The 20,495-nt window shown below is 41.6% G+C and overlaps 1 protein-coding gene across 3 annotated transcripts in view; it reads left to right on the top strand.

Annotated features, from left to right (window-relative positions):
• The first annotated feature begins 1,425 nt into the window (after positions 1 to 1,425).
• The window catches only part of LOC123769727 (syntaxin), a 51,275-nt gene continuing 32,205 nt past the window's right edge, over positions 1,426 to 20,495 (top strand). For all 3 annotated transcript variants that reach the window (XR_011222131.1, XR_011222132.1, XM_069301491.1), the window contains exons 1-4: positions 1,426 to 1,534; positions 7,090 to 7,261; positions 8,271 to 8,396; positions 18,121 to 18,289. Coding sequence is in view for 1 of the 3 variants with exons in the window: in XM_069301491.1 (XP_069157592.1) it covers positions 7,106 to 7,261; positions 8,271 to 8,396; positions 18,121 to 18,289 (451 nt within the window). In the remaining 2 variants the exon portion in view is untranslated. The remainder of the gene's footprint in view (positions 1,535 to 7,089; positions 7,262 to 8,270; positions 8,397 to 18,120; positions 18,290 to 20,495) is intronic.

The raw sequence follows: 20,495 nt of genomic DNA on the forward strand, positions 1-20,495 counted from the left end.
TACTGTATGTACGGTCAACACAAAGTACTGTATGTACGGTCAACACAAAGTACTGTATGTACGGTCAACACAAAAAAGTCACTAGAATGTGATATTTTAATTGCCGGAACTAGGTTGGGATATTGATATTTAATAATAATAATAATAGTTCATATTGTCAGGAACAGGCAGCTTGTGTATGTAGTATATACATATTATGCTTATATCGAGGTCACCCCCCCAAGATTGAACTGCTGACCCTTCCTAGGATGCAACCCCACAATAAGCTAACTCCCAGGTACCTGTTTACTGTTAGGTGAGCAGAGGCATTAAGTGATAGGAAACATGCCCAACTATTTCTATCCCTCCTGGGATTCGAACCCAGAAGTCCCTATTTGTGAGTCGAGGACGAACCGGACTATTACCAAGACCTGGTGAGGACTCCAGTTGTAAACTGCCCAAAAGACCTAGGGCACATTCTTCAGCCACTGGCTTCCTGTCCTCATCGCGGCCACAAGAGCTTTAGCGGCCCCTATGATAAATTCAGGCGGAAATTAAGTACCCAAATGAGACAGAGAGATTACTGTGCCAAGAATATAATCAGTGTCGGTAGTGAACAACCTCACTTCTTACAGAAAAAGAGTGAAGAAAAAGAAGACACCAACTCATTAGGAAAATCGGAAAGGAAGAACACAATTAGATTACCCCAAGACAAATATAGGACTCAGCTGCCAACCCAGAAAAGGAACTTGCAAAGTAATCATGTAATCAAAGTAATTATAAAGACAGCAGTACAGTATGCAAGAAATTATGAAAGTCTGTTAGATCATAACATCAACTAACCAAACACAGCTTAATAAAAAAATATATATTTATTAACGAAAAGGATATACTATGAGGAGTGAAGTGTCAAAGGCAGCTATACAAGGTACTTTTGACCATGCAACATATGATCACAGCCCGGCGTGGCTCAATGTACATTACTCGTTTATAAGGGATAGGAAGGGGTAGGGACTCAAGAGTTGTAGCTTATCCTTTTGAAATAAAACTAGGTAAGTACATGCATACATATATATATGCTGTTCATTAATTATTAGGTGGCATTAGTTTAAATAAATCTGCCCGAAACGCTGCGCGTACTAGTGGCTTTACAAGAGTGCAATTACTGTACTATGCTATGTATTCTCACAAACCCAATGTACCTTCTTGTATATAAATAAATAAATAAATAAATTAATACATACATTTTCTATTAGAAGTACATATGTGAGAAAGTACCATTTAATTAGCAATATATGTACCGACACAGTTCTTTACACCTTCTGTATACATGTGAATTAAATAATAATATAATAAAATATAATAAAATATAATAAAATATAATAAAATATAATAAAATATAATAAAATAAATAAAATATATGAAATCAAAACATTGAGACTGCCCTTTAGATTTGGCAACATGGCGTGGCGATGTGGCACCAGTGTGTACGAGACGTAAACACACCGTCTTCCTGGTCTGGTCTCCGTCTTGTCCTCACTCGCCGCTAACACATGTAACTATGCTCTCCCTCAACTATTTGGCCGACTATTAATGTATTTTTGACCAGTTTTTACGCTCTCAGAAACTGGAACTGCGGGTGTAAATTGCCAAATTGGCATTTCTTGGTTTACAATACACTTAATAATTCAGTGTTGTCGGTGTGTGAATCATCTTCCTGTATGGATCGGAAGAAGAGTTTGCTAGTGTATTTTGTAATGTTATTAACGATTTGAGTGTGGGCGATGCGTGATAAGTAACTGGTTGCAGTGTTGGGTAGACACCAAAAAGTCTTGAGTTAGACGAAGGCATGAGTCCCATGACTTAATGCGATAAAGGTCATAGGAAATAACTCAAGACAATGAAAATGGGTTCAAAACCCAACCTCAAAGCAGGCAACTTGTGGCATTACACTAGTGACAAACTCAAGATACATGTGTATATAGACTACTATTCTATAGACATTATCATGTAATTCACATGATATATAATAAGCTATAAAGCCACCATGTATTACTGTGAAAGCCATTACCCATAACTTAGAAAGCCATCTTATTATTTTTTTAAACAATGCTGTTTGTTGACCAACTTGCATATTGGCTATTTTCTACCATGCTCTCCCCCCCCCCCTTTTTATCTTTTATTTTTTTTCTTTCAATGCAATATATACTTTAGGCTCAATTATTATTAAGTTTTAGTCTAAGTGTTTTTTTCCCCACCTCACCTTGCCCGAAACGCTATGCGTACTAGTGGCTTTAGGTATTTTATGTACTACCTCTATCCATATATCAATCAGAATTTTTGTAACTTTGCATCTATGTATGTATTTTTCCTAAATAAAATATTATTATTATTTATTTTAGAAAACTTGTACGTATATGTACTTGTACTTGTACATATATTGTAGATATTTGAACTGCAGGCTATTCTGGTATTTTAATTTCTGGTATCTGGATGCTCTGCTATTTAAATACCATAGTTACTTGTAGATTGACAAATTTCTGGGTGAATGTGGAAGCTTTTTACTGTTACTAGCAGGGGAGGGGGAGGAGGTTTAGCATGTGGGGTTCTACTCAGGGTCACATGATTTACTCGTGCAACACTCATAAGGAGACGGTGTCAGTCCACACCTGCTTATCTTGCGTTACCTTACATTGATTTCAGGGATCAATGTCTATGTGGCCCAGTCTCTGACCAGGCCTCCTGGTTGCTGGACTGGTCAACCAGGCTGTTGGACATGGCTGCTTGCAGTCTGCCATATGTATCACAGCCTGGTTGATCAGGTGTCCTATGGAAGTATTTATAATGTTCTCTCTTGAACACTGTGAGGGGTCGGCCAGTTATGCCCTTTATGTGTAGTGGAAGCATGTTGAACAGTCTCGGGCCTCTGATGTTGATAGAGTTCTCTCAGGGTACTTATTGCATCTCTGCTCTTCAATGGGGATAATCTGCACATCCTGCCATGCCTCCTGGTCTCATGTGATGTTATTTCTGTGTGCAGGTTTGGGACCAGCCCCTCTAATATAATGTGTAAATACCCTACCCATCAACATTGGTGTTCCTCAGGGCAGCATACTTGGCCCTCTCCTCTTTCTCATCTACATTAATGACCTTCCAAATGCCTCCCAACACCTCAAACCAATTCTATTTGCTGATGACACAACCTTCATTTGCTCCAGTCCTGACCCCCTTGCTCTAAATGCCACAGTAAATACTGAGCTAAATAAAGTCCATCTTTGGCTAACTGCCAACAAACTCACCCTTAACATTGACAAAACTTTCTATATTCTGTTTGGCAATAGATCCTCTAATCAAATAAATCTCAAAATAAACAATACCCAAATTTGTAACAAATTAGATGGCAAATTCCTTGGCATTCTCATTGACCACAATCTGAATTTCCAGGGACACATTCTAAATATATCAAAAAAAGTTTCAAAAACTGTTGGCATTCTTTCTAAGATCAGATATTATGTACCCTGCCCTGCCCTGGTGACTCTCTATTACTCCCTCATCTATCCATATCTCAACTATGGTATTTGTGCTTGGGGCTCTACTACCCAAAATCATTTACGTCCTCTAATTACTCAACACAAAGCTGCTATTAGGACAATATCCAACTCTGGCCCCAGACATCACTCGGTACCCCTACTCAAATCTCTGAATATGTTAGATATTAAGTCACTGCACATTCTCTCATGTGTATTATACATATATAAAACGCTGAACTGTAATGCCAATCCTGACCTCAAAAGCTTCATAGAAGGTTGTAACAGAACCCATGAGCACCACACCAGAAATAAATACAGTTTTGATATTCCTAGAGTACGACGTAATCAAACTAGAAATGCTCTACAAATCAAGGGACCCAGATTGTGGAATGACCTTCCCAACCATGTTAAAGACTGTACCTCTCTCAACCAGTTTAAGATAAAAACGAAGCTATACCTAATAAATTCCCTGTAACCTACCTTACCCCTCTATTGTCAACCAATGTCTGTTTTTCTTTAAAGAGCGCTGTTTGTCGACTTAATTGTATTTGTGCTGCTTTTTCAGCTATGTTTTCATTCCATGTTTTCATTTTACTCTTTATGCTCAATTAGTATTAAGCTTTAGTCATTTAAGTTTTTCATGCCCGAAACGCTTTGCGTAATAGTGGCTTTAGGCATTGTATGTACTAGCCCTATCTATAAATCCATCACTCTTTGTAAAATCTCTTGTATGTATGTACCTTACCTAAATAAACATTTGATTTGATTTGATTTGATTTGAAATCATGTATATCTCCCACCTGCACTCTAGAGAATACAGATTTTGGCATTTTAGTCAGTCCCAATATTGTAGTTTAGATGTTTTACCGAGTTGATTCTAGCAGTAAAGGATCTCCTCACATTCTCCAGGTCAGCAATTTCTTCAGCTTTGAAAGGGGCTGTTATTGTTCAACAGTATTCCACTCTAAAGAGCACTAACATCTTGAAAAGTATCATCATTGGTATTGCATCTCTTGTTTGAAAGGTTCTTATCCTACTTGTCATTTTTCTTGCAGTTGTGATGGCTACTTTATTGTGTTCTTTAAAGGTAAGGTCTTCCAACATGATTACACCCAAATCCTTTACATTGCCTTTTCATTCTATGGTATGATTTGACCGAGTTTTATACGTTTCCATTTTTATATTTTCATTTTTTCTATAGTGCAGGAGCTGGAACATATCCTCATTAAATAAAACATTATTTTTTGTGCCCATTGAAAGACCTGATTTACATGATTTGATTTAAAAGATTTGATTTACAGCTTGATTTACAAGCTGCAGTTAATATAACAGATATTAACACGAACTTGGAAGACTTTGAAAGAGAAATTGACAATATGCCCATGCACTCACTCCTGGGCCTGACTCATGGAATTCAATATTCATAAAGACATGTAAAGTACCAGTAGTGCGAGCACTGAGCATAATATGGAGAAAGAGCCTGGATACAGGGGAGACACCAGCTGCACTTAAATCTGCAGATATAGCTCCTCTGCACAAGGGGGTAGTAAAGCCTTGGCAAAAAAATTAGAGACCAGTTGCACTAACATCACACATAATAAAAGTTTTTGAAAGAGTGATTAGAAATCAAATTTCTAGTTTTATGGAAAATAATGAGCTACACAACCCAGGACAACATGGATTTAGAGCGGGCAGATCCTATCTGTCACAGTTACTCAACCACTATGACAAAATCACAGAAGCTCTAGAAGAAAAGCAAAATGCAGATGTTGTATACACAGACTTTGCAAAGGCGTTCGGCAAATGTGATCATGGAGTGATACCACACAAAATGAGGTCAATGGGAATAACTGGTAAAGTAGGACCCTGGACACTCAATTTCCTGTTGAACAGAACACAAAGAGTAACAGTCAATCAAATAAAATTGAGTCCAAGCACAGTTAAAAGCTCTGTACCTCAAGGTACAGTCCTTGCACCGCTACTGTTCCTTATTCTCATATCAGATATAGACAAAAATACAACTCACAGCTTCATGTCATTCTTTGCAGATGACACAAAAATCAGCATGAAAATTACCTCTGCTGAAGACATTAAAAAATTACAAGCAGATATCAACAAAGTTTTCAATTGAGCAGCAGAAAATAACATGATGTTTAACAGTGATAAATTCCAGGTACTCGGGTACGGCAAAAATGAGGATCTGAAACATAATACAGGGTACAAAACACAATCAAATCTGCCCAATAGTAGGAAAACAGCATGTCAAGGATTTGGGAATAATGATGTCCGATGATCTAGCATTTAGGGAGCATAACCAAGCAAATATTGTGTCAGCCAGAAAAATGATAGGATGATGAAAGTTACGAGAACTTTCAAATCCAGGGATCCCATCATAATGGTTGTACTCTTCAAATCACCTGTGTTGTCCCATCTCGAGTACTGCTCAGTACTCGCTTCCCCCTTCAGAGCAGAAGAGATTGCTGAAATATAGGGAATACAGAGAACATATAGGCATACATAGACACGATAATGCACCTAAATTATTGGGATCGTCTCAAAGCTTTCCAAACGTACTCGCTAGAAAGGAGACGAGAGAGATTCCAAATAATATACACATGGAAAATACTGGAGGGCCAGGTCCCAAATCTACACAGTAAAATAGCAACATACTGGAGTGAACGATATGGAAGAAAATGTAGAATAAGAAATATTGCCGGAACAACCATGGACATCTTCAAGAGAAAACTAGATAGTTTTCTTCAAGAAGTGCTGGACCAGCTGGACTGTGGTGGGTATGTGGGCATGCGGGCCGCTCCAAGCAACAGCCTGGTGGACCAAACTCTCACAAGTCGAGCCTGGTTTCGGGCCGGGCTTGGGGAGTAGAAGAACTTCCAGAACCCAACCCAATACTAGATGTAGTTTTTGTTCTTGATTTTGCATAGAAAATATTTAGGATTTCTTTATTTCATTGATGGCCCCTTTTGGTCTCTGTCTCCTGGATTTTGTATGATTTTTGTAGCTTTAGTTCATTAGTTTCTGTTTCTCTATCTAGTTTTCTTCAACATTATCTGAGTAACAGGTATTTGTAATCATTATGTTCCTGATCAATTCATTGTTATTTGTGAAAATGAAATCCAGCATGTTATTGCCCTTGTATACAAGTCACTGCATTTGCCTCCAGTGACTTGTATACAAGGGCAATAACTACATTTAGGATGTCTATTTTGATTAAGTCATTCCAGTCATTCCATATCAGTCATTATCAGTCATTCTCTCACTGTCATTCCCTCAGGAAAATGTAACAAAACCTTAAAATTTTTCATGTTGACCTGACAGTGTCTACCAGAATTTCATTTAAAGGAAAATCCTTGTGGATGGAAAGTAGTAAAATAAATTCCATATTTTTAATGTACAAGAAACATTTGTTGCCTCAAATAGTTGTTATCAGGATCAGAGTTTGCACACTTAGACAAACACTGGTATAGTGAGGTCAATGACCACTCAGTAGAAGGTTGAATGTGTGAATGTTAATCATGTAAAGTGTGTAAATACCAGTAACTGTACATTAAATATTGCTCAGAGGAAAGGGAGTCAGGATGAGTCGTGACAGGCTGAAAGAACTTCGAGAACTCAGCAAGCGGCAAAGCTTTTATGACGACGATGTGGTGACCATCACCTATGATGACAATAATGATCAGAAGGCTCTACTGGAACTTCTGGATAAGATTGGACCTCTGTACACAAAACTGAAAGTAAGTGCTAAAAGTGGCATGTTTAGATTATTAAGTACATTATAAACTCTACTAGGAATTACCACTCTACCACTAACTTATAATTTTGGAAATTCATTTCTTCTACAAATTAATTCTATAACTGTAATTTCAGAACTCATGTTAGTAAGTGATTAAGTTATTACGTTATTAAGTGTCATTAGGCATTCAAAAGTTGCCATAGTCTCGTGGTAAACTTGCTGTAGAGGAATGAGTTTTGCAAGTGTCTGACATTGTCTGTTGTTGTTTCTAAATCTGAATAAAAAACAGTATAAACTCCCAATCTTTCTGCAAGATTTGTTGGAAGAAAAGGGGTGTAATGTTTATGATTTGTTAATTTATCTGTTAAATAGTTAAAAGCTTATACAGTATTACTATTTATATTTACAGAGAAGTTAAATGTTATATGAAAAAATTACCTTGCAGAGTGCATTTATTTAGGCTTCTTGGTATCCTGCTAAAGCCTTACATAGGCTATAAGCATTATGGCAGATTATTATGACTGCTACATATGGGTATGGTGGGGTATTGGGGTTAATTTAGAGATGATATTTGAATTACCAGTAGCAATTTTCCTCATTAATTTATGTTCCTTTCTAAATATATTTTCAATATACGTTCCTATTTAAAAACTAGAATAGCCCAACTGGTGTATAGAAAATATTTGTGCATTCTTTATAGTTAAATCCATTAGATGTTTCATAAGGCCAAGTCTTCCTATGCTATTTTTCAAGTGCATTATCCCTATTTCATTGTAATTTAATCTTTGTTGCTGTGTTAGAGATTGCTCTTGGTGCATTATGTTGTCAATATATACTGTATGGTATATGGATCTCTCTCCTGTTCAATTCCCCCCCCCCCTCTCTCCAGTAGAATACTGTAACATTGCAATCTTTGTATTCACCTTAAGAATTACTTAATTTAAAATTTCAGCAGTAAACTTTTTGAGCTGTGGTTTTGGAGTCCTTGAAAACATTTCAGTTGCTTCTAGGAAATGACGGAAGCTGTGCACGAACTGCGGTCAATGGTACACGAGCATGACAACCGCCATAAAGTAGATGACAAGATCAATAAGATCAAAGTTCAGGCTAGAAGACTACGGGCTTCTTTAGAAGAGGTAAGCTCTTTTGCTTTGACTTGTAAAGGTTGCCAGATGTGCTGCATGTTTATATGAATTTTTTTTTATCCAAGTTATCAAATGTTTGAGAGTTTTGCTTGGATAATACCGCTGCATAGGGGAGAAAAGACATGCAGATCATTGTTAAAAATTTTGAAGATGTTTTTAAATTATTTCAGTTTAAAAGTTAGACATTAATTTAACCCTTAGACAGCGGCTATGGAAAAATGGTCATACTCGCCTATGCACAATAAATGTAAAAACTCTTAACGTAATTTTTCATTATAAAATTATTAATTTGTATGCAGAATGTAAGAAAAATAAGACATAGGTGAATATTTATACCCCGGTAGTTCCACTGGGTTGAGGCGCTATGCAAGGCTGTGTCTGGCACTTGTCAACATCCTCCGATGTTTCACTGATTGTTTTATCACTTATTTTTTTTTTCTTTACATCAACAGAGAGCTTTTATATCCATATTTGCATCATGCATGTAAAACCCAGACAATAATTGTTTAACTCATTATATGATGATGACTGCATTCCCCTAATAAGTCATGACATAACAGCATTTGTACCATGAAATGGCATCAGGATTGTTCTGAGGGGAGCCCCGTTGGCTCCCTGAAGCTATCCATACTGATGTAGTGCTATACAGTGGTACCTCTAATAATGAACGCCTCAAATGGCGAACATTTCGAGTAACGATCGGCTCGATCTGCGATAATTCGTGTTGTATGGCGAACGCTTGTTTGAATAACGACGACACCACATGGTGGGGTCGCACTGCTGCTTGCACATTCTCGGATGCCTCCGACGATGCAAATAACTTATGTTGTTCTTGTTTAAAGATGCTGATGATACTGGGATATACTGTAAAGGGGTGACTGCTGAAATGTTGCAAAGCATTGACGTTTTTGTAGAAAAAAAAAAAAAATTTCAGAAATACAACAAATCTTAAAAAAGGTTTGTTCGGTGTTTGGCAGGTAGGCTACTCCATTATAACAATCTTTCTTTATGTCAAATGTGTTCCATATGTTTTGTATTTGTCATTTACATCTCAATAATGGAGCAGCCTACCGTACATACACTGCACAAACCTTTATGACATTTTTCTTCAAATTTGGTCAATATTTATTTTTCATTTGTCTTACAGCAAAAGGTTTGTTCGGTGGTCGGCAGGTAGGCTGCTCCATGTTTCTTGAATAAAAAAATAGGAAAATAATAATAAAAAAATGAAGAATTTTGAAAACCAGGACAAATGTCGAAAAGGTTCGTTCGGTGGTCTACAGGTAGGCTGCTCCATGTTTCTTAAATAAAAAAAAAAATAAAAAAAAAAGTTGAAACAATTTGAAAAATGGACAAATGCCATAAAGGTTCGTTCAGTGTATGTACAGTAGGCTGCTCCATTATTTAAAACGTCAAATATCATATTAATGTTTTTTGGTGGTAGAATGGATTAATTTGATTTCCATTACCACTAAGGGCTCAACACATTATATGATGGGTTGAGTAGCTTGCAACAACTTGTGCTTCCCACCATATGATGTATTGAAGTATCGCGCAAGATTTGAATGGCCCGCGGGGTAGAGAGGGCCCCCATATGCTGCCCAGGGGCTGTAGTAAACAGCCGCCATTTTGTAAAAAAAATCCAGCTCACGCTACCATCGCGTGGAAGGCATCAGTTACCCAGCAGCCACCATGTCGAGCGCACGGCCGAACACTTCCCGGGCGCGCAACATGTAATCACTCGCCCAAGAGCAAATTACTAGTGAATTATTTTCTGATGGGGAAGAAAGTGATTTTGGCGACTGACAAAGGACTACACACAATTGACCGATGATAGTAGCACTGACAGTGAAAATGAGATACAGCCTCCTCCCATGGCGAGGCTTACACGCTCACCCATGCCACCTCGCCTAGTATCTACACCAATTCACCCACGACCACACAGTTCCTGTGCTTATTTAGAGTCTGAGGATATTTTGGGCAATGAGTCAGAGGAAGGTGACTCATTTTTTGGTTTTAGTGAAGTGGTATCATAACATAGTGTTACCGAGCCTGGTGCCAGTACCAGTGGTGTTACCGGGCGAGATTTTGTTGCGTCAGCAGCGTCTCGCCCAGCCAAGGGCCACCGCATGGAACAACATGAGGCACTAAGAGTCTCATGTTCTAGTGCTTCCACCTCACGTGCACGTAGCAGCCGTACTGTGCGTAAACGGGCTTCAGCTCCTGGTCCACGGTGTGCATCTCTTCCTCGCCATCGTGACCCTGTTGTGTCTCGCAGGACACCAGGTGTACTAGTGTGGAGTGATGGTGCCGGTTTTATTCCTCGAATTCCTGCCTTTGACAATAAAAATGTTGGGATTACAGAGCTTTTCCCTGATAATGGAGAGGATATGTGTGAATTGGATTATTTTACAGCATTCTATGATGAGCTGCTCATGGAATATATTGTACACCAAACGAACCTTCATGCAGCTCATTTCATTGGAAAAAAGATAACAGAATTTTCACGATTGCAATGTTGGAAAACCACCACTGTAGGTGAAATGTGTGTGTTTTTAGCAATATGTATATATATATATGAAGCACATATATATGCAATATATATGAAGCACTATCAAACATGCTATCACAGATTATTGGAGCAAAGATCTGACTATTCCAACACCTTTCTTCGGGAAATATATGTCCCAAGACAGGTTTCAGATACTCCTCAGGTGTTTGCATTTTGCAAGTAATGAGGACCAGACAGAGGATGATAGACTTTGGCGAGTGAGGCACTATATGAATGAAGTGATTGGAAAGTTCAGAGATTTTTACATACCAGCACAGAAGCTGGTGATTGACGAATCCCTTGTGCTTTTCAAAGTACGTGTTTCATTCAAGCAGTATATTCCCTCCAAACGAAACAGATTTTGATTGAAATTCTTTGTTCTTGGGACTGTGAAATAGGATACATGTTACACATGATTCTGTATTCAGCTAGCGATGTAGACATTCCCGGTAACGACGAACATGGTTTCTCGGGTAGTGTGGTGAAGTCATTGATGGCACCATGGATGAACAAGGGCCACATCTTATATACAGATAACTACTATACAAGTGCATTGCTAGCTAGGTTCTTGATTGAAAATAAAACCAGATTGGTTGGCACAGTAAAGCCCGACGAAGGGAAATGCCAGTGTTTGACGGTAAACTTGCAGTTGGTGAGTGCCAGCTACGAAAATGTGATCAAATACTCTCGGTTTGGTGGAAAGACGAGAGAAGTGAACATGCTGATAACCGTTCATGATGGTACAATGGTGAACAGTGGCAAGGTGAACAGTGTAACAAAGGAACCAGTATATAAGCCAGATTTTGTTCTTGACTATAATATCAACATGCATTTGACTGATAAAGCTGACATGATTGTTGGCACTATCGAGTGTGTGCGGAAAACATTGAAATGGACGAAAAGTGTTTTTCCACCTTGATGACATGAGCATGCTGAACAGCTATAATATGTATCTGATGAAAATTGGACGTAAACCTAGTTTCCGTGCTTTTGCTTTTACACTTGCGACACAGTTATTAGCAAAGTTTGGCAAAGATGTTCCTGGCATACAACAACCCATCAAAATTAATTTTGATGGGTTGTTGGTCCTCCATTAAGAAAATGTGTGAAGTATGGGAAGAACTGCAAAGTTTTGTTGAAAAAAACTCACCCAGATTAAGCTGTAGGAGGCCATTGCATTGACCTTTTAAATGACAATGTGATGTCTTACTACAGACAAGTGTTAAAATGTAGGGAAAAACAAGTGTCTTTAGACAGATTCTTAGTAAGACAAGGAAGTCTTAGTGGTATGCAGGCAAAACGTGCCAGCGTGTGCACACCAGTGAAGTCCTCACTGCCTGATGTTATAATGGAAGGGGACTCCCCTTCCAAACAGTAACACCTCTTCTCCTCCCCCCCCTCCTCACCATCTTCCATACGCCAACAGCATTCAACAGCAAGGTAAGTAATAACTTGAACATAGTTTTGTAGGTTTATTTAGGTGAATTAGGTATAAAATTTAGTTTGAAGTGAGGTTTTTGGGTAGTCAGGAACAGATTAATTCATTTCTCATTATTTCTTATGGGGAAATTAGCTTTGGATTACGAGTTTTCGGAATACGAGCTGTCTCCAGGAACGGATAAATCTCTTAAACCGAGGTGTCACTGTATATACATTTTCTTTCGGAAGGGGTTCTGTTCCTTTCGCTGTTGATGGGGCGCTAAGGGAGCAGCTTGCTCTGTTGGCTCTCGCTTGTGGTTGTCTTCTGGCCTCTGGTGGCATCGGGCGACTTCTTCCCCTTTGGGGGTGTTTGGGGCTGGTGGGGTGGGCTTCTTGCCCTGCACTTCGTCATGTCATCTTGGCGTGGGTGCGTTTGGACTTGGTCGTTCTGCCCCATCCTTCCGAGGTTCCCGCCTGTTCTAGTGCAGACATGGGCCTTGTGGTTCTTCTGGACTTATGCAGTCTGCACCCTAGATTCTTTGCCCTCTTCAGAAGACTGTTGGGGCCGGGTGCCTGGATTGTGTTCCTGGACCTCCGGGTCACTTCTTGGTACGTTTCTCTCCAGGGTCCTGGGACTGTCACAGTTGGTGGTGGGGCTTTAGGTTTGCCTCGTTTGTTGCCTTCCCTAGTTTGTAACTGGCACTTGGTGTATTTCGCATCTTTACCAGATCTTGGTCACTTGTCTGCGCCTGCTCGGGATTCGGTTTCTGTCCTACCTCGACGACTGGCTGGTGTGGGCTCCCAGTCGGTCCGCTTGTCTGCTCGGCAGGGGTGTAGTTCTTTCCAGATTGCCAGGTTCGGATGCCTGGTGATCTGGAGGCCACTCCATCTGGTTCCGTCCGGGGTTCGGACCTGGCTGGTTCTTGTTTAGGACTCTTGAACCGCTTCTTTGTCTTTCCCTCTAGAAGTGTTGCTGTGGCTGTGGTCCCGCCTTCGGCTGTTTGAGGGAGTCCCGGGTCACTTGGCTGTTGCTTGAGCGGTTGTGTGGGAGTCTGACTTCACCGTGCTGGTCTGCCCTGTCAGGTCGGGTTTGGCTTCGGCGTCTGTTCGGTTTCTTCTGGGACTTCCCTTCCACCTCTCTCGCAATCGTTGGGTTCGTCCTCCAGGGATCTTGTGTTGGTGCTTGGCACCTCCCCGAGCCTTTGCTCGATGTGTTCACGGATGGGTCATCTCTCGGCTGGGGCTTTGTGGCCAGTGCTCACCAGGCCGGCTGGGGATGGTGGGGTCTGTCCGTCCGTCGGGCTCACAGTACGGTTCGGGAGTTTGTGGCGGTCTGATTTGCGCTTCAGAGGGTTCGGGTCACTCAAGGCTCTCCCATCTGGCTCCATTCGAACTGTTTTTCGGTGGTTCATTGCCGGAACCACGGGAATTCTCTTAGGTCCTTGACCTTTGGGGTTGGTCCCTTCGAGTGGCTCGTCTGCTGGATCCTCGGGGTTTGGCTAGCTGTGCATTTCATGTCCTGGGTGTCCTACGTCCTGGCGGATGGCCTGTCTCGGTTCATTCCTCTGTTCACGGTTTGGTCGGCCGTCGCCAACTCGTTTCGTTTGATCTGCCGAACGTATGGACTCCTGGACATGGACATCTTCGCGTCAGTGTGATCTCTGCGTCTCCCATTCTGTATGGCGCCCTTACCCGCCTGCGAGGTGTTCATGGTGGAAGCCCTCGGCAGGACTGGTCGAGGTGGAGCTACCTGTTCCTCTTCTCCCGGTCCAGCTGTTGCTTCGAGTTCTGACTTGGTTGGAGTCCTTCCCAAGGAGAGTAAGTAGTCCTCGTGGTCTCTTGGTGGCCGGCCCAGCTTTGTTTTCAGTCGCTGCTTGATAGGTGTCCGATCCCGGGGCGTTTCCACAGCTCCGCTTCTTTCGGCAGGTCAGACCGGTCTTGTACGTGACTGGTTCAGTCTTCTCCTTGGCTCTTCGCGTCTGCTCTGCTGACATGGGTGTATCACCATCTTGATGGTGATCAGGTGGCTTAGTTGATGGTGTCCCACCTACGAGTTTCGTCTCGGCGACAGTATGACGTTCCTGGCGTTTCTATTCGCCATTTTCTTTCTCTTCGTAGGTTGTTTTCTCTTTCCCATCGGGTTGTCTTGTCCTTTCTTGGTTTCTTCAGGACAGTTAATTGATGCTTCTTACTGTTGCTTTGTATCGAGCGGCGCTGGCAGAGCCGCTCCGGCTTGCGTTTGGGGTGGACGTCACATCCGCCCCGTTCCGTACACTTCTCGTGTTATTTCACCTCCGGCCTGCTCATGCACCGCCTGAGCTGTCCTGGTCCTTGATCAAGGTGCCCTTTTATCCTTCTCCTCAATTTATGGTAGCTCTTTCGGTTCAAGATTGTTTTTCAAAGGCCATACTTTGTTGGCATTGGCCTCTGTGGATCGGGTCGGGGAGCTTCCGGCTCTCCTCCGGCACAGAGGTTTCTGCTCTTTTGGTATTGATGGTAAGTTTATACGCTTGCAGCCTTTCTCTGTCCTTCTGGCGATGGTAGAGACGGCTGCTTTCCAGAGGGATCCTTGGGTTATTGATGCTTGTTTGATTTGGCCGGGGGTGAGATGTGTGTTGTCTGATTGCGGCTCTTCGCCGTTACCTGCGTGCCGGGGCTGGGGATGTACTTTGGGTTGATCCTGTTCCCCCCGTTCCCTTTTTCAGAGCTCGGGTCTCCCAGGTCGTCCGCAGTTTTCTTAAGTCTACCAGCCTGTGGTCTATCCTTGCACCTATGCCATTCGGATGTTTGCAGCTTACGCTGCTGTGTTTGGTGACGTCTTGGGCTCATTTCGGGCGCGAGGATTTGGGGGTCGCACAGGTTCCTGGCCCCCTGTTCATTTGTGAGTGTATCTGCTCCTGTGCGTTCTTGTGTTGCTTTGGGTTGTAGGTTGCTGCCTGTTGTCTCGACTTCCATTGTGGAGTTTGTGGCGGCCGCCTCCCAGGTCAGCCCTCTCTTTTCCTTCTCTTTGGGTATGAAGCTCCAGGGAGTCGTAGGGGCTCCCCAAAGAAAACCAGTGTTGAATGTAATGAAACGCCATTTTCTGGGTGAGCCCTGGAGGCTCCCTGGCAACCCTCCCTCCCACCGGTCGGCATTTTTTTTGTGTTGGTTGAAGCTTAGCTCCCGAACTGGAGCCCCCTCCCCCTCTTGGGGTGGGGAGGGCTGAGTGGACAATCAGCACGGCAGTAAAGTGTGATGTTTGCTTGTTTCCTTGGGATTGTAGGGAGTGTCTATCTCTGTTCGTTTTTTTGTCTTAGTTTCTTACCATGTGGTGGTTTGTTTTGTTATGCCTACCTTTCTGGATGCCTAACCCCGGTCGATGGCAGATAAGGAAAACTCCCAACCACAAAGGGGGTTTTCAAGGGCCATTGCTCCCTGAAACCTCTCTGAAGGGGCCAGGTTCTGGCGCTGGTCCCTGGTAGGTCTGAACTCCATAGTTAATGTCCCGGTCTAATATAACATACATTAGTCTGATAAGCTCCAGGGAGCCTCCGGGGCTCACCCAGAAAATGGCGTTTCATTACATTCAACGCTGGTTTTCTTCGCGTGCTAGGGAGAGTTGTCAGTTATAAATAGGGGCATAGTGCAGGGGTTACTGACAATAAAACTCCAGAAACAAGAGAGACTAGCCTCTTTAACCAGATGAACAAGCAGGTGAGCTGGGTGCAGGGAAAGTGTCTTTGTGAAGCAAACACCGAACCCTGACCACAAACACTTGGCAAGGGGAGGTGTAAACTGCCATAAATCCAGAAAAATCAATTGAACAAACCAAGCACACCTTTGACTAAAGTTCAAAGCAGAGTAGAGATGCCATACAGGTGTGAAGTAAACGGCTATTCAGTATCCTCCCGGCAAACATAAGAATTATTGCAAATACAAAAGTGGATGTGTTCATGAGAAAATTAGACATGTTCCTGCAAGATGTGTCAGACCAACCAGGTAGAAACTGTTTATGACTTTAGTGAGACCAAAATTGGAATATAGAGCAGTTGTATGGTGCCCATATCGCAAGAAACACACCAATAAACTGGAAAAGGTGCAAAGACTACAAAATGGCTTCCAGACCAGAAAAACAAGAGATATGAAGATAGTCTAGAAGCATTAAATATGACAAAGATAGAAGAAAAATGGTGATTTGATCACCACTTACAAAATAATATTGGGAATTAACCAAATTGAGAAAGAAGAATTCCTGAAACTGGCAACCTCATGAACAAGTGGTCACAGATTCAAGTTATGAAAACAAAAGTGCCAAAAAATGCTAGTTTTCTTCTGCAAACAGACTGGTAGATGATTGGAACAAATTGAGTGATAAGGTGGTGGAGGCCAAAACTGGCAGTAGTTTCAAAGCATTAAATGACATAGAGTACTGGGAAGATGGGACACCACAATTGTAGCAATCATCCTGTAACTACACTTTCGTATTTACACACACATAAGCAGGACCAGCACGATAAACTGGTCTTTTAAATGCGTAATCACATTTTTACGTTTTTTAGGATAAGGGTATAATTTCTCCCCATCAACAGGCCCTGTAGGGAGACCAAGTTTTCTGCACTGCACAGAAGTCGGACGACTTGATAGGAGTTGGCTCATAGAGGCGGTAGTTCACAACCCCTCAGAGCTGGAATCCTTGGTGGGTTAAAGCGTCTGAGTGTAATAGATTGCTAAGGTTCATGCAGTTTGGGTGGCATAAATGTAATCATGATACAATGAAAATAAACAAAGCAATGGCTCCTAGCAGAATAAATATTCTAGGATAATTCAGCTTTACTGAGCTGCAGTTGAGAATCAGGTGATGAACCCTACAGAGGCTAGCAGGTGTTGAGCCAGTGTCACCGGGGGAAAAAAAAGTGAGGGGGGGGGGGGGGGGGGCAAGCTGTCTGAAACCTCAGGTAACCTGGGCTCCCATCTGATGGCAGTCAGGTACATTACATTACAGTCAGGGTCTTTACCTCGTGGCAACGATCATTTGTCTTGTTTACCTAGGGGTGGGCGCCTGACTTGTTTTAAGCATTTATTTGTTTTGTTGCACTTACTTTTTCTGGTGGGCTTTCCTAGCATTGTGCTTGATCCCTGCTCCCTCCTCACATAGAATGAGTCGCATATCCTGGTCCTGTTCCAGTAACTTGAGATTATCTCGAAATGATTTCAGGGTTTAGCGTCCCTGCAGCTCGGTCCTCGGGCTTCCTCGGAACAAAGCCACCAAAAAGGTGGCTTACTTTTTGTTACACCTCCCCAGGAAGCAGTCCATAGCAGCTGTCTAACTCCCAGGTACCTATTTACTACTAGGTAACAGGGGCATCAGGGTGAAAGAAACTGTCCATTTGTTTCTGCCACCACAAGGGATCGAACCCGGAACCTCAGAACTACGAATCTGAAGCGCTGCCCACTCGGCTGTCACACCTCCAGTAGGCTACAGGTAGGTCTCGGAGGTCTGGTGCGTTTGGCTAATGCTTGTTGGTACCAGATGTTAGCTGAGGATGCTACTGGGGGCCTTCCTGAAAATAATTTTATTGCATTCAACACTAGATACAGTATGATGAAATGCCACAGCCGGAGACAGCAAGTGCTTTTCATATTAAAAATGTGTGAACTTCAAATTTTGTTTGCCTGCCTTTGTTTTGACCCTTGGTAGGGATACAGTATAGTAAAAAAAAAAATGGTGTCTAAAACCATCTAGTGTAACTTAAGTTTTATTTTCAGATAAGAAATAAAAGTGAGAAGAGCACTGGAGTTGTGCAACATGTGGCAAGGACACATCATTTGTCACTGGTCGTCCACTTGTCTCTGGTGATGCAAGAGCTGTCGATAATGCAGGCAGACACCCACGATCGTCACGCTCAGTACGTCAGAAAAGAACTTATTATAACAGGCAAGTAGATAATCAAGTTGGAAAACAATAATTGTATTAGTATACTAGCAGTACCCGGCCACACGTTGCTGTGGCTCGGCAATGCATGAGTGTTGCTGAGCCACAGCAACCTTCTCTGTCCCCCAGTCTTCCCCACCATTTCCTCCTCACCCATCTCCTTGGCCTCCCCACCATCCCCTCTTCCTTCCCACCATACCCCACTCCCTGTCCCTTTGTCCTCCTAACTATTCTCCATTCCCCCATCCCCTCGTCCCCACCATCCCAAACTCCCCCGTCCCCTCGTCCTTCCCACCATTACCCCCTCCCTTGTCCCCTCGTCCTCCCCACCATCTCTTACTTCCGTCCCCTCGTCCTCCCCACCATTCCCCACTCCCTCATCCGATGCCTTCCCAAATGGTCTGATGTTCCCATAAGAAAATTGGGAACATCAAGTGATCTAATGTTCCCATCACTGAAATATAAGAAAAACAGTTAAAAAATGAAATGAAAATATGAAAAATTATAAAAATAAACTATACTCATGAAATTAACAGTCTGGTAAACAACACAGCTCAATTCCAACACGCAAAATAATTAAACACAAAATAATTATATCAAAATCTATGAAAATTCAGTTTATTAATGCAATCAGAAACATTGAAATGGAATTGTAACATATCTAGTATAGCATGTGTGTTACTCATACATGCAACAGATGGTGCTGTTTTTCAAGAAAAACATAGTTTTACCTGTCACAGGTGTGGCATCTATACTTATACTTACGAAATGAACGGTATGGTAAAAAACACAGCTCAATTCCAACACAATGTCATACAAAATAATTCACTAAAAAATAAAATAAATCAAAATCTATAAATATAAAATTTATCAATGCAATCGGAAACATTGAAATGGAATTCGTGACATATTTAGTATAGTGTGCATGTTGCCATTATGTGCAACAGATGGCACTGTTATTCAAAAATGCATGTTTTTACCTGTCACATGGGTGGCATTTATATAGTAGGTAAATAAAAAGGCATGCCTATTTGAATGCAACATTGTGTCAAAATTTCAAAGCAATCGGTGAAGAACTTTCGGAGATTACAGCGTGTGTTGCTCTTATGTCCAACAGATGGCGCTGTTTTTTCAAAAAAAGCATGTTTTTCCCTGTCACAGGTGAGGCATGTATATAGTAGATATATGAAAAGACGCGCCTATTTGAATGCAACGTTGTGTCAAAATTTCAAAGCACTCGGTAAAAAGGTTTCGAAGATTTCCCTCACATGAAAAGCACATGAAAAACACATGAAAAACAGTTTTTCAGAAAAAGCATGTTTTTTTACCTTCACAGATGTGACATCTATATAGTATGTATATAAAAACTTGCTCGGATACGAAATTAACGTTGTGTGAAAATTTCAAAGCAATCGGTGAAGAATTTTGGATATTAGCTATTTTGAACAAACGAACATTTCCATTTTTATTTATATAGGTTTTGGGAGCCAGTTTTCTCTAATACACATATCATTAAACACGACAGCTTACAAAGAGAAAACTAGACATATAAGTGTGGGTACACCTCACTCTACGATTCACCTAACCCCCCTTAATCGTAGGGAGCGGCGAAGGGTAGGGTGAAGTGATTATTGCTGGACTCTGGCTTCTAGCTGTCTGCCAGATCTTACATCTTCCCTCTGGGTCAATGGAGGCCCATCGAACAACTGTATGCTCGAAATTGAATTCATCTGGATGTTGATTACTGGTGTCAGCTCCAGAATGAACACAACCTCAAGCATACGAAGTCTCCTACGATCGTTGGTGCGTGTGATTATTGTCGTATCTTTCACCATGTCTTGGCGAAATTCAGGATGATGGTGTGGTGTTGAGAATGATGTTGCTTAATACTGTACCTCCCTCTTTCAAATGAAGTGTAAGACATCTACTCAGTGTATTCGTCATATGTCCAATATAGCATATATTTCGGAGCACACAGTCTCCAGAGCTGCATTAGTATATTTCAGTTTATCAAAGGAGGCAGAGATGTTACCTCTCATAATGAGGAAAGATATACGAGGGTTGTTATAATAAATGACGAGACGAATCCTTGCATTTTCACTGTAAGGCTTACAATTACTGTCAATTATATCTCGTATCACCTTCTCATCCTTCTTGTATGCCTGAGTAAATGTATTTTTATAATACAATGTCTTCCCTTGGGGGGGCC

This window comes from Procambarus clarkii, chromosome 45, assembly GCF_040958095.1.
Source record: "Procambarus clarkii isolate CNS0578487 chromosome 45, FALCON_Pclarkii_2.0, whole genome shotgun sequence".
NCBI classification, from domain to species: domain Eukaryota; kingdom Metazoa; phylum Arthropoda; class Malacostraca; order Decapoda; family Cambaridae; genus Procambarus; species Procambarus clarkii.